This window comes from Cebus imitator, unplaced genomic scaffold (genome assembly GCF_001604975.1).
Source record: "Cebus imitator isolate Cc_AM_T3 unplaced genomic scaffold, Cebus_imitator-1.0 Scaffold404, whole genome shotgun sequence".
Lineage (NCBI taxonomy): Eukaryota > Metazoa > Chordata > Mammalia > Primates > Cebidae > Cebus > Cebus imitator.
Window position 1 is genome coordinate 1,589,776 of NW_016107719.1, and position 15,515 is coordinate 1,605,290.

Below are 15,515 nucleotides of genomic sequence, written 5' to 3' on the forward strand. Positions count from 1 at the left end.
GTAGAGACGGGGTTTCACCATGTTGACCAGGATGGTCTTGATCTCTTGACCTCGTGATCCACCTGCCTCGGCCTCCCAAAGTGCTGGGATTACAGGCGTGAGCCACTGCACCCGGCCTAAAAGATTTTTTAAAAAAGATTTTTGACCAGGCAAGGGGGCTCACACCTGTAATCCCAGCACTTTGGGACTTCAAGGTGAGAGGATCGCTCGAGGCCAGGAATTTGAGAACAGCCTGGCCAACATGGCAAAACCCTGTCTCTACTAAAAATAGGAAAATTATCCAGGCTTAAAAGAGTGGAAAAAAAAATTATCCAGGCTTGGTGGTGTGCGCTGGTAGTCCCAGCTACTTGGGAGACTGAGGCGGGAGCATCACCTGAGGCTGGGAGGTGGAGGTCACAGTGAGCAGAGATGGCGCCACTGCACTGCAGCTTGGGTAACAGTGAGATCTTGTCTTGGAAAAAAAGAAAAGGAAAGAAAACACTTTTAAAAAGCATTATCATGAATTTAGGTTTGTTTTGTTTTGTTTGAGACAGAGTCTTGTTCTGTCTCCCAGGCTGGAGTGCAGTGGTGTGAATTTAGGATTATTTTGATTGCTTATTCAGACACATAATGCTCAAAATTTGTTACGGTGGCAACAAACCTTTCTTTGGCTTTTCTATTTTTACTATCCTACTTTAGCTCTCTGTGTCTTTCTATTCCCTGCCATCTTTCAGAGCCATCAATAGTTATGTCACATACACAAACACTTCGACAAATTCTGAATATGACTAGTCTGGACTGAAATTCTTTTTCTTCAAACAGGAGACTTCTTCCATAGGGCCTCCGATAAATATATCTCATGTATATCCTGTAGAAAGATGATTTTTCTCTTTTTATGAATGGCTTCTATTGCACTGATAAGCTGCAATATTAGTTTTTATTTCCCTAGGATCCATTTCTTATTGTCCTCCTATAGAACTTTAGCCCTAGACCAAAGAAAAGCCCAAAGTACTGCTGAATATGGTTAAAATATTGCTTTATTCTGTAAAGAACTAGAGAAAAATAGATTCTGGATACCAAGTGATCTGAATTATGAAGTCATATATACTGTGCAATAAAGTGATTTGTAATATATTTGTGCCCACATAAAGACTAATGATTTTGAAATTATTTTCTATTCTACACTGTAACCCTCTTTATGTTAACCTCTGTGAAATAAAAAGTAGAATATTGGGGCTTACGTCATAGTTGCTCCTGGATCAGCAGTCATTTGATTGGTCACAAAAATAGCCACATTATATTCTGCATCAAGAGATAAAATTTAAAAACTATGAGAAGGGCAATATAATGTTTAAAATTTCACTGTTTAGATTTCAGAGTTTAGAAATATTGCATCATGAATTTATTTTATAAACAAGATCATATTCCTATTTTTCACTGACAACAGAAATTATTTAAGTTGTTTAGGTTAGAATAAATATTATTGGTTTAAAGAAAGAGTGGTATTCCCAAGAAGGTAATTTTATTTATTTATTTTTTTAAAAACTGCCTCCTGACATTATATTCCAAGCTTCTCTGCAAAGTATACTTGGCAAACATAGTCACAGATGCCATTTTATTTTAAAGATGTACCTTCTGAGATTTTTTGGAGTCGTGATAACATCTGGGCCAATTTTTGCTGCCGTTCAGCCAACTCCCCACGGCCACTGAAATCCACTCGAAAAAGTGCCATTATTGAATCGATAATCTACACAGGATTAATGTAAAAATAAACATGCATTTGGAAATTGAAGGAAGAAGTTCTTTGAATAGAGATCAATAGAAGAAAAATATTATGCTAAATAGTTCTGTGAAAGCAATATTTAAAAGCTTGAACCAACCAATAGCTTGAAGATGCCAGGTTCCTCATGGAACTTTGCTGCTACATAATCAAGTAGCTCCATCTGATGTTCACCTGGTGGGATATGCAGTGAGAAAATGTTATAAAAGTTGAAAGAAGCAGAGGCTAAGATCATTCATGTTCTTGGGAGCCAGACAAAAGAGACTCCTGGAAGGATTCGCTTAATTATGAGTTTATTAAACATTATTGCAGCTAGGCGCAGTTTGGGAGGCCGAGGTGGGTGGATCACCTGAGGTCAGGAGTTCGGACCCGCCTGGCCAATATGGTGAAACCCCGTCTCTACTAAAAATACAAAAAATTATCCCGGTGTGGTGGTGTGCACCTGTAATCCCAGCAACTTTGGAGGCTGAGGCAGAAGAATCGCGTGAACCCGGGAGGCGGAGTTTGCAGTGGGCCGAGATTGGCCATTGCAATCCAGCCTGGGTGACAGAGCAAGATTCCGTCTCAAAAAAAAGAGTTATTGCATATTCTGCCTTAGCATATATACCAAATGCTACATTATCCAAAAAGAATGTTACTTTTTATTTTAAAGACAAAGAATAATAAATAATTTGAGGGCACTTTATTATCTAAGGACTTACCAGATGATAAAATTTATAGACTGACTAAATTAATTTGGAGAAAAGTAAAATAGAAAAAAAGTAACAAAATGTCGTATCACTCAAGTAGTAAATCAGTGCTGCCAACCTTACATTGACCCAAGCATCCCACTGCGTGGGGCTCTTACTAGTATATGCACGTGCATAAAGTACGTTGTCCAGTACTGCATCATGGTCTACATTGAAGCGATCAGCAATGTCCCGAAGGCGATCTGGACGGCTGGAGTATGCCAAGATTAAGGATCCAATAAATCAATTCTAAAAAAGTTTAGACAACCACTACAAAAGAATATCTTATGTAAATTAACATAGAAGCCAAACAATGTACCTGTGAACATATTCTAGAGGATGCTTGCAACCAGTTAAAGTCTATACAAGATTTGTTTCTTCATAAGTGCCTCAATTTACCATAGGTAGTGATAATGGTCATAGAAATGTGGGGCAGTAATAACTATTAAATTATCAAATCTTTACAATAACTTTGGAAGCTAGTTTTTATGGCCTATTTTACATTTTACAATAGAGGACACTGGTAAACAGAGATTAGGCAAATGACTTGAGTTTATGCAGCAAACAAGTCACAAGAAAAAAACTAGAAACAGCTTTGTGAGTCCTTTTGTTCTCAGATCTATAAAAATAGACCTGTAATGGATAATATCACTGAATTATAATTCAGTCACTGCAAAGTGAATTAATTTACTCTCTTCATAACCCTCATCTGTTCGATATGAAATAGTTTATTATATCATTAATCATGTGTTGTTAACAAATGATAAATTTGACTACATGAACCAAAGGGTCAAAATGATAACTTCAAGGGTCCAGAAGAGAAATATCAATCCAAGCTTTTTTGTTTGTATAGGTTTTCTTTTTCTTTTCAAATCTTACCTGGAAAATATAGAGTTTAAAATCTACCTTCTTCTAAAGGAGTTGTTAGCTTTTTTTTGAGACAGAGTCTTGCTCTGTTGTCCAGGCTGGAGTGCAGTGGCATGATCTCGGCTCACTGCAACCTCTGCCTCCCAGGTTCAAACAGTTCTCCCCCTCTAGTCTCCTGAGTAGCTGGAATTATAGGCGCGAGACACCATACCCAGCTAATTTTTGTATTTTTAGTGGACATGTTTTCGCCATGTTGGCCAGGCTAGTCTTGAACTCCCGACCTCAAATGATCTGCCTGCCTCAGCCTTCCAAAGTGTTAGGATTACAGGCATGAGCCACCATGCCTGGCCAGGAGTTGTTAGCTTTCTGAAATTAACAAATTCATAGGAAAAAAACCAACAAACAAACACGTTTTATTGGGAGTCTGAACAAACTCCCCAGGTCTCCACAAACAAGTTTATTGGGGGTCTGAAGGAACTCTCCAAACCTCCATGATTTAGCAGGAGATAAGGGTAATCACCCCAGCACCTGGACCCATTTAGATTAAGGAAATTTACTGAGGCTCTAGAGGAAGGTCTTTAGGACTCAGATCTTAGTTACAGATTAAAAGAAGTTAATCACTTATTTCTTTTTTTTAAATTTATTTTATATATTTTTTGAGATGGAGTCTTGCTCTGTTGCCCAGGCTGGAGTGCAGTGACTCAATTTCAACTCACTGCAATCTATGCCTCCCAGGTTCAAGTGATTCTCCTGCCTCAGTATTGTGAGTAGCTGAGACTATAGGCATTTGCCACTATGACTGGCTAATTTTTGCATTTTTAATCTTTTTTCTTTTTAATTAAAAATTTTTTTTTCTTTGCAAAGTTATGACTGAATTTTTGTATTTTTAGTAGAGATGAGGTTTCACCATGTTGGCAAGGCTGGTCTCAAACTCCTGGCTTCAAGTGATCTGCCCACCTTGGCCTCCCAAAGTGACTTACGTATTTAGATGAATGCACACTTATATGTAGACATATAGTTTAGAAGGGATATAAGCTCTGGAAGACTTTGTAATTTTGAGTTGGTTTGGTGTTATTTTCCAGGTCTTCTCCCTGTAACAGGTTATAGAAACAAAAACTCCTTCCTTTCCCAGTTCATCTGCATCTCATTATTGGGCTGTGAGAATAAGCACACTGACCCTCAGTTTGGTCTGGGAACAGTGTGACCAGTGGTGTAAAAATTGGGCTTAAATCCTCAACCAAATACTAGGAAACCAAATTCAACAACACATTAAACAGATCATTTATCATGACCAAGTGGAATTCAACTCAGGGATGCAAGGATGGTTCAACACAAATCAATGTGATATATCAACAGAATGGACAAAAAATGTATCATTTCAATTGATGCTGAAAAAGCATTTGATAAAAAATTCAACATTCCTTCATGATAAAAAAAACCTCAAAAAAATTGGGTATGGGCTGGGCATGGTGGCTCATGCCTATAATCCCAGCACTTTGGGAGGCCAAGGTGGGCGAATCACGAGGTCAAGAGATCAAGACCATCCTGGCCAACATGGTCTCTACTAAAAATACAAAAATTAGCTGGGTGTGGCGGTGCGCACCTGTAGTCCCAGCTACTTGGGAGGCTGAAGCAGGAGAATCACTTGAACTTGGGAGGTGGAGGTTGCAGTGAGCCTAGATTGCATCAGCACACTCCAGCCTGGCAACAGAATGAGACTCTGTCTCAAACAAAACAAAATATTGGGTATAGAAGGAACATACCCCAATATAAAAGCCATATGCAACAGACCCACAGCTGGTATCATACTGGATAGGGAAAATCTGAAAGTCTTTCCTCTAAGATCTGGAACAAGACAAGTATGCCCATTTTGCCACTGTTATTCAACATAGTACTGGAAGTCCTAGCTAGAGAAATCAGACAAGAGAAATAAATAAAGGGCATCCAGATTGAAAAGGAAAAAGTCAAATTATCCTTGTTTGCTGATAATAAGACCTTATATTTGGAAAAACCTAGACTCACCCAAAAAACTATTAGAACTGATAAACAAATTCAGTTAAGTTGCAGGATAAAAAATTAACATACAAAAATCAGTAGCATTTCTAAATACCAACAGTGAACAATCTGAAAAAGAAGTTTAAAAATTAATACCATTTACAATAGCTACAAATAAAATTAAATATCTAGAAATTAACCAAAGAAGTGAAAGATATCTACAATGAAAACTATAAAACATTGATGAAAGAAATTGAAGAGAACACACAAAAAACAGAAAGATATTCCATGTTCATGAGACAGAAGAATCAGTATTATTAAAATGTCCATACTACCCAAAGCAATTTACAGAGTCAGTGCAATTCCTATCAAAATACCAATGACATTCCTCAGAGAAATAGAAAAACAATCCTAAAATTTATGTGGAGCCACGAAAGACCCAGAATAGCCAAAGCTATCTTAAGTACTAAAAATACAAAACTGGAGGAATCACATTACCCAACTTCAAATTATACTACAGAGTTATAGTAACCAAAACAGCATGGTATGGGCATAAAAACAGACACACAGGCCAATTGAACAGAATAGAAAACCCAGAAACAAATCCACAGACCTAAAGTGAACTAATTTTTGACAAAGGTGTCAAGGACATACATTGGGGAAAGGATAGTCTCTTCAGTAAATGGTGGTGGAATAACTGGATATACATATGCAGAAGAAAGAAATGAGACTCCTATCTCCCACCATATAAAAAATCAAATCAAAATGGATTAAAGACTTAAATCTAAGACCTCAAACTATGAAACTACTAAAAGGATGCATTGGGGAAACTCTACAGGACTGGGTGAAGATTTCTTGAGTAATACAACACAAGCACAGGCAACCATGACAAAAATGGACAAATGGTATCACATCAAGTGAAAAAGCTTCTGAACAGCAAAGGAAACAATCAACAAGATGAAGAGAAAACCTGCAGAATGGGAGAAAATATTTCCAAACTATCCATCTGACAAGGGATTAATAATCAGAATATATAAAAAACTCAAACAACTCTATAGGAAAAAAATCTAATAATCTTATTTTAAAATGGGCAAAAGATCTGAAAAGACATTTCTCACAAGAAGTGTAAAAGGAAAATACCTTGGGCTCCCAAAATCTCTAAGGAAAACTCAAGCTGGAAACTGCTTATGGCAAACCTGCCTTTCATTCTTTATTCAAAGTCACTCCTCTGCTCACTGAGATAGATGCATATCTGATTGCCTCCTTTGGAAAGGCTAATCAGAAACTCAAAAGAATGCAACCATTTGTGTCTCTCTCACCTATCTGTGACCAGGAAGCCCACTTCCCACTTTGAGTCTTCCTGCCTTTGCTTCAAGTTGTCCCGCCTTTCCAGACTGAACCAATGTTCTTCTTACATATATTGATTGATGTCTCACGTCTCCCTGAAATGTATAGAATCAAGTTGTGCCTCGACCACCTTGGGGACACACCATCAGGACTTCCTGAGACTGTGTCACAGGCACATCCTCAACCTTGCCAAAATAAACTTTCTAAATTAACTGAGACCTGTCTCCGATTTTCTGGGCTCATAGAAGACATACAAATGGCAAATAGATATATGAAAAGGTATTCAATGTCATTGATCATCAGTGAAATGCAAATCAAAACAGTGACATATCATCTCACCCCAGTTAATATGGCTTTTATACAAGACAGGCAATAACAAAATTAGGCATGGTGACTTATGCCTATAATCTCAGCACTTTGGGAGGCCCAGGTGGGAGGATCACTTGAGTTCAGGAGTTGGAGCTCCTGAGCTCCTGGTGAGCCTGGGCAACATGGTGAGACCCTGTCTCTACCAAAAAAATACAAAAATTAGCTGGGCATGATGGCACGCGCCTGTAGTCCCAGTTACTTGGGAGGCTGAAGTGGGAGAATCACTTGAGTCCTGGATGTCGAGGCTACAGTGACCCATAATCGTGTCACTACATTCCAGCCTGGGTGACAGAGCAAGACCCTGTCTCGAACACAAAGCAAAATAAAAAAATTTTAAATGAAATATTTGGGCTTATGCTGAAGGGAAGTTCAGATCAATTATAAATATTTATTAACCAATTACCATATGGAATTGATTACCATATTAACCAATTACCAAGGCAAATCATTACGGAGGATATAAGGAGTCATAAGACAACCTATGCCCTAGGTAAATTTAAAACATAATTAAGGAGGCAAAATATAAACATATAAAAATAAAAATATCAACAGACAGCAGTATAAGTATGAAACACTGAAAGAATGAGAACTTTCAGATGTGATCCTTGCCACAGTGCCCCGCACTCCCACCCAGCTGTTTTCTTCACTCTCTCTTGCATATGACTTAGCTCCCAACTATTCTATCGTTCTTGATAAAATCCAGATTGCCCAAACAAGTGGCTGCTAAACTGCAAGAACAATTCTTCCCTGAGATGAGAATCATCCGTAATCAATTGTTTCTGAAACCAGCTGAACTCCAGCTGAGGCACCTTGTTAAAGCCCTATACAACATTTCACCCTTCTTCCCCAAGTTAAAAGGCTGTTTCAGAATCTTCTCATGCCTGGCATTTCCGAATAAAGACTTCTGCAAACAGTTCTCTGTTTGGTTTTCTAAGTGAGTATTTTAGATAGTAAATTCTATCATAGGTCAAGAAGGACAAGATTTTCTAAATTTAGTAATTAGGGAAGATTAGAAAAAGCCTGCATTGAAATGAGTGCCTTAAAGGATTTGTGTGATTCAGAAAGACTGTGAGATGGGGACGGAAGAAGCAAATACCCAAGATGATAGAAATATACAATGCAAATTTCTCTGTGACCAGTCAAATTAACAGCCAAGAGTGAGCGCAAAATAAAGGCACTTGCAGATACACTAAGGTTCAAAGTTAGCCACCTGGATTACATTTCTGAAAGAAATAAGTATTCCAGCAAAACAAAAATACAGAAAAGAATAACATTTGGGATGTAAGAAACCATAACAAACAAAGATAACAAAAAAAATTTTTTTTTTGGCACCACCACACCCGGCTGATTTTTTTTTTTTTTTTTTTTTGAGAATGAGTTTCGCTCTTGTAGCCCAGGCTGGAGTGCAATGGCCAGATCTTGGCTCACTGCAGTCTCTGCCTCCCGGGTTCGAGCAAGTCTCCTGCCTCAGCCTCCTGAGTAGCTGGGATTACAGATGCCTGCCCACCACCCCGCCTGGCTAATTTTTTGTATTTTTAGTAGAGATTGGGTTTCACCATGTTGGCTAAGCTGGTCTCGAACTCCTGACCTCAGAGGATCCACCCTTCTTAGCCTCCCAGAATGCTGGGATTACAGGTGTGAGCCACCACACCCAGCCCTGCAAAAGTCTCTTTAGGTAAATCTAAATAACTACTGATGTACAATGTTTTTAGATTTTTTTTTTTTTTTTTTTTTTTTTTACAGATTTTTTTTTTTTTTTTTTTTTTTTTTGGCAGAGACAGTCTTGCTATGTTGCCCAAGCTAATCATGAACTCCTGGGCTCAAATGATCCTCCTGCCTCAGCCTTTCAAGTAGCTGGGATTCATAGCCACAACACCCAGCTAATTTAAAATTTTTTTCATAGAAACACTATGTTGCCCAGGCTGGTCTTGAACTCCTGGCCTCAAGTGATCCTCCTGTCTTGGTGTCCCGAAGTGCTGGGATTACTGGAGTGAGACCAGACATATGTTAAAATTTTGATAACAAAGCATATTTACAGGCAGTGGGATGGACTAAAACAGATTCAGCTCTTTGCCTCTAATAATGACAATGGTAAGTAATGAGCTTGGAGAGGCAGGCTGGGGCTTCACTGTGAATGGCTTTACAAACATGTGCAGGTCTTTGTTGTTGTTAAAAAGAATTTCATCTGAATACCTCCTCAAACTAGTATAGTTGATCTTCCTTTCATGAGTCAATTTCATACTGCCTCCCTCCCTTATTGTGTGTTTATTTGTTTATTTATTTATTGAGACGGAATCTTGCTGTTACCCAGGCTGAAGTGCAATGGCGGGATCTCGGCTCACTGCAGCCTCCGACTCCCAGGCTGAAGCAATTATCCTGCCTTAGCCTCCCAAGCAGCTGGGATTACAGGCACCCACCAACATGCCCGGCAAAATTTTGTATTTTTAGTAGAGATGGGGTTTCACTATGTTGGCCAGGCTGGTCTTGAGCTCCTGACCTCATGATCTGCCCACCTCAGCCTCCCAAAGTACTGGGACTATAGGCGTGAGCTACTGCGCCTGGCCCCTTATTATTTACAAAAAGTTTCTATCACCTCACCCTATAGCACATGTTCGACTGAACTCCTAATTTTGAACTTTAGCGAACTTTCTCAGGCTTCACCCTCAAAATCTGTGTGTACCATTGCTGACTATTCTTTTCATCTTGAAACTTTCCTTTTGCTTGACTTTTCCTCTGTCTCTGGGTTCCAGAGTTCCAGAGTTCCTTCTACTTCCTCTGTCTCTGGGTTCCTCATTTTAGTCCTCTTCCTAAATATAAACATACTTCAAAGTTATATTCTCAGTTCTCTCTTCTCTCTCTACAAGTTCTCTTTCCCACTTGGTTAATTCATTGATATCTCTGGCCCTACCCCTTTCTCAAGCTGAATTCAATACTTCCAACTGCTATCTGGATGTCCTCATGTACATCATATTCAATACATTAAAATGAAGGCTGGGCACAGTGGCTCATGCCTGTAATCCCAGTACTTTCTGAGGCCAAGGTAGGCAGATTGCTTGAGCGCAGGAGTCGGAGATCAGCCTGGGCAACATGGCAAAACCTGGTTTCTATGAAAGATAAAAAAAATTAGCCAGGCATGGTGGTATGGGTCTGTAGTTCCAGCTACTCAGGAGGCTGAGGTGGGAAGATCACTTGACCCTGGGAATTCGAGTCTGCAGTGAGTGTAATTGGGCCAATTCACTCCAGCCTGGGCAACAGAGTGAGATCTTGTTTCAAAAAAAGAAAAAACAATTAGGCTGTGTGTGGTGGCTCACAGCTGTAATTCCAGCATTTTGGGAGGCCAAAGTGGGTGGATCACTTGAGGTCAGGAGTTCAAGACCAGCCTGGCCAACATGATGAAACCCTGTCTCTACTAAAAATACAAAAAATTAGCCAGGCGTGGTGCTGCAGGTTTGTAATCTCAGCTACTTGGGAGAGGCTGAGGCATGAGAATAGCTTGAACCTGGGAGGCGGAGGTTGCAGTGTGTTGAGACTGTATCACTGCATTCCAGCCTGGGCAATGGAGAAAGACTCTGTCTCAAAAAAAAGTAAAATTCGTACATTAAAATGAAACATCGCCTTTTCTCTGAAACATGATCTTCCCAGTTCTATTGTTAGCATTGCATCACTATTCTCCCAGTGTCTAGACAAAAAATCTGAGTGGCTTATCAAACCTCTCTTTCCTTTGTCTACCAAATACAGTCATCAAGTCCTATCAATTTTCCTCTCCAATATTTATTTTCCTTTTCTTTTTGTTCTTGACACTTCCAACCTAGATCAAGTTCTCATGACTTGCCTAGAATATTGCTAAAGTATCCAATTTACATCGACTATCTTGTTTGAAAGCCTTTCATGTCTAAGATTCCAATCATCTTTCTAGCCCATATCCTGGAATACCTTACACTTGAATTAAAGTGCAATTCTTTCAGGTTCTGCCTGCTTTCCTTATGAACTTTTGCCCTCTTGATACCTTTCCCTTTATTTGGAACCATGACTTTCAGTGAGTCAATAATCTTCACACCTGTAATCCTAGCACTTTGGGAGGCCAAGGCAGGTGGATCACCTGAGGTCAGGAATTTGAGACCAGCCTGGTTAACATGGCGAAACCTTATCTCTACTAAAAATACAAAAATATTAGCCAGATGTGGTGGCACATGCCTGTAATCCCAGCTACTCAGAAGGCTGAGGCAGGAGAATTGCTTGAACAATCCCAGCTACTCAGGAGGCTGAGGCAGGAGAATTGCTTGAATAGATGAAGGTTGCAGTGAGCTGAGTTCTCCCCATTGCTCTCCAGCCTGGGCAACAACAGAGCAAGACTCTGTCTCAAGGAAAAAAAAAAAAACAACTTCTTTCTATTAAGAAAAATCTTTAGAGAAGAGGATTAAAAATGAAGACCATGTAATTTTCTCTCATGTATTTGTTTTGTCTCATAAACTTATATGAAGAAGTGAAACCTTATTAAAGAAAAAGTGGTTTGAGAACTTAACCAGTAATTGTTTTCCCTTTGGCTTGTCTCATTATTGCTGGTTTATGGGATGACTACAAAGATGGTATATCTCAGACAAACTCTTTCTTGGTAACATTCCTATATCACACTATTACTTTAGCAATTTAATTAAAAAGGTTACAAAGTATTTTCTGTATCAATGAAGATGATCTTTCCTCCTGGGTAGTCACCAGCTCCTGGAAGTTGAGCTGTCACTAGGAAGCATATAAAAATTAATATTAATAGGAGTGAATAAACTTTGTACAAATGACTATATAAATAAACATGGAATCTGCTGTTGCAACTCTCTAGTACATTTTGCAAAGAGTCATTATCCTTTCGTTTCTAAACAACATGTTATATTTTCATATTACTTAACCAGTGGTGAAATTAAAAGTATTCTGCCAGCATAGTAGCAATTCAACAAATAATTTTACTATCTTTCACAATGGAAGATATTCGTAAAAGTTAGTTCTCCCAAATAATGGAAGTAGAATTTAAATATTACTTTCTTCCTATAAGAAAGAGCCACAAATATGGCCAGGCATGGTGGCTCATGCCTGTAATCCCAACACTTTGGGAGGCCGAGGTGGGTGGATCATTTGAGATCAGGAGCTCAAGACCTGTCTGGCCAACATGGTGAAACCCTATCTCTACTAAAAAATTAGCCAGGCGTAATGGTGCACACCTGTAGCCCCAGGTATTCTGGAGGCTGAGGCAGGAGAATTGCTTGAACCCAGGAGGCAGAGGTTGCGTGAGCCAAGATCGTGCCACTGCACTCTAGCCTGGGTGACAGAGCAAGACTCCATCTCAAAAAAAAAAAGTCACAAATATAATTTTTGCTATGTAACTAAGTTACCTTTCAATTAATATATGTAAAATTTTAAAAATGCATTTATGGTTTGACTTAGAAAAGAAAAAACATTTAACTCACAGGTTTAACTAAAAAAAAATCATAAAAATGCTTTTTTTTTTTTTTTTTTTGAGACAGGTCTCACTTTGTCGACCAGCCTGGAGCATGGTGGCATGATCTTGGTTCACTGCAACGTCTGTCTCCCGGGTTCAAGTGATTCTCCTACCTCAGCCTCCTCCCCAACAGGCACATGCAACCAGACCCAGCTAACTTTTGTATTTTTTGGTAGAGACATGGTGGCCAGATTGGTATCAAATTCCGGACTTCAGGAGATCCTCCCAGGGTTAGGTGCTGGGATTACAGATGTATACCACTGTGCCCAGCTGCATTTACTTTTTAGGTAGTAGTAGTTAACACTAAAGAGCTACTTTATACCCGGTATATACATTATTTCATTTACTTTTCAAGACAATCCTAAGATTTGGCACTATCATTTCAATTTTATTGATGGGGGAAATTAGAGAAGTAGAGAAATTTGCTCAAGGTCACACATCTACTAATGATAGAACCAGGATTGGAGTCAGGCATTTTGATTCCAGAACCCCTTTCTTAATCACTTTGCCAAGTTCCTTCTCCATAGGTCAAAGAAATGCATAGTAGTGCCTTATGGAAAAGGAGATATCTTTACTCATTTTGTTTAAAACAATTTTTTTTTTTTTTTTAGACGGAGTTTCACTCATGTTACCCAGGCTGGAGTGCAATGGCGCGATCTTGGCTCACCGCAACCTCCGCCTCCTGGGTTCAGGCAGTTCTCCTGCCTCAGCTTCCTGAGTAGCTGGGATTACAGGCACGCACCACCATGCCCAGCTAATTTTTTGTATTTTTAGTAGAGACAGGGTTTCACCATGTTGACCAGGTTGGTCTCGATCTCTTGACCTTGTGATCCACCCGCCTCGGCCTCCCAAAGTGCTGGGATTACAGGCTTGAGCCACCGCGCCCGGCCACAATTTTGTTTTTAAATCTCTCTTAGGGCCAACCTTAAGCAATGAAAAGTGGAAGATTCTAGCACCCCATAGATTTTGTGTCACTCTTTTAAAAAAGATATAGAAAAGATGAAATGAGAAAAATTGAGACAGTGGACTCCTCACCAACACATTCATAGTAGACCCATTTAACTTCTGTTTCTTCTCAGGTGTTCATAGTCCAGCACATACATCACCTCAAACATCACACATTTCAAAGACCAGCTGTATAACCACGGGCAGTTTACTTAATCTGCCTGTGTTTTAGTTTCCTTGCAAGCCTGTTCAGATTATATGAGATTAGAGTATCAAGCACATAGTAGATGTTTGATAAATAATAGTTATGATTATTATTGTTATTGTTATATATCCTTACCACAGAGGGTATGAGAGAGCTGGGTTTTTCCAGTACGAAATTCTGTGAAATACAAAAAAGATTCTAAAAAATGCATAATTTTTAGATATTTTCATAAAGAATAAAACATGGCCTCAGAATATTACTGTTTTCTTTTCCAACTGTCAAATCTTACTTATAAAATATCCTGGGTGTTATTTTTTGTTTTGAGATGAAGTCTCGCTCTGTTGTTGAGGCTAGAGTGCAATGGCCTGATCTCAGATCACTGCAACTTCCGCCTCCCGGGTTCAAATGATTCTCCTGATTCAGCCTCCCAAGTAGCTGGGATTACAGGCGCCCACCACCATGCCTGGCTAATTTTTGTATATTTAGTAGAGACGGGGTTTCACCATATTGGCCAGGCTGGTCGCAAACTCCTGACCTCAGGTGATCCGCCTGAATGCTAGGATTAGAGGAATGAGCCACCACGCCCGGACTTATTTGTTTAATATAAATTAATTTAAACCAAGTTTACCTTAGGAACGGTCATATATATGAAAGTTAAGACCCTGCCACATGGGGTGAAGCTTAGTGGCTCACACCTGTAATCCCAGCCCTTTAGGAGGCTGAGATGGGTGGATCACTTGAGGTCAGGAGTTCAAGACTAGCATAGCAAACATGGCAAAACCCTATCTCTACCAAAAATGCAAAAATAAGCCAGGCGCAGCGGCCTGTAATCCTAGCACTTTGGGAGGCCGAGGTGGGCGGATTGCCTGAGCTCAGGAGTTCAAGACCAGCCTGGGCTACACAGTGAAACCCCCGTCTTTGCTAAAACACAAAAAAATTAGTTGGGTGTGGTGGCCATGTTCCTGTAGTCCCAGCTACTTGAGAGGCTAAGGCAGAATTGCTTGAACCTGGCAGGTGGAGGTTGCAGTGAGCCAAGATAGCGCCATTGGACTCCAGCCTGGGCAACCAAATGAGACTCCATCTTTCTGCCTTCCCACAACCCCCTCCTTCAATAAAACAAAAATTAGCCTGGTGTGGTGGCAGGTGCCTGTAATCCCAGCTACTTGAGAGGCTAAGGCAGAATTGCTTGAACCTGGGAGGCAGAGATTGCAGTGAGCCAAGATGGCACCACTGCCCTCCAGCCTGGGAGACAGAGTGAGACTCTATCTCAAAACAAAAACAAAAACAACCCTACCACAGGAAAGAAAGCCTGGGGCTTCCCTACTGAACTGAGGTCCTCACAGGGGAGCTGAAGTAGTCTCAAATTGGTGCCATCCCCTAGCTACCAGCAAAAGCAAATTCTTTCTGGAGGAAAACTTTCCTACTTACCAGTCTAGGTCCATTGAACGCTCATAGATTAAAATCAAACAATAAGCTCAGAAACACCAATAAATACAGAAGAAGGTAAGCCACTAAGATTGAGTCAACAGAAATAATAAGAACCAGATTTAGTGCCCAAGTCAACAGGAAAAAAACAACAAAGAACAGATTTAGCTCTCCAAGGAGAGCAAATACTGGATTTGTCAGATATGATACACTCTGTAGCTATGCATGAATTGCTTTTTAAAAATAGAGGCTAGGATGGGTACAGTGGCTCATGCCTGTAATCCCAGCACTTTGGGAGGTCGAGGCAGGAGGATTGCTTGAGTCCAGGAGTTTGAGACCATCCTGAGCAACATAGCATGACCCTGTATCTATTATTCAAAAAAAAAA

General features: G+C 39.8%; 1 protein-coding gene across 1 annotated transcript in view; it reads right to left on the bottom strand.

Annotated features, from left to right (window-relative positions):
* The window catches only part of DMC1 (DNA meiotic recombinase 1), a 42,433-nt gene that overhangs the window by 15,748 nt on the left and 11,170 nt on the right, over window positions 1-15,515 (bottom strand). The window contains exons 5-10 of the mRNA XM_037731542.1: window positions 13,839-13,880; window positions 11,730-11,802; window positions 2,607-2,698; window positions 1,860-1,933; window positions 1,612-1,726; window positions 1,221-1,281 (exon numbers count right to left, since the gene is read on the bottom strand). Of these exons, the coding sequence (XP_037587470.1) occupies window positions 1,221-1,281; window positions 1,612-1,726; window positions 1,860-1,933; window positions 2,607-2,698; window positions 11,730-11,802; window positions 13,839-13,880 (457 nt within the window). The remainder of the gene's footprint in view (window positions 1-1,220; window positions 1,282-1,611; window positions 1,727-1,859; window positions 1,934-2,606; window positions 2,699-11,729; window positions 11,803-13,838; window positions 13,881-15,515) is intronic.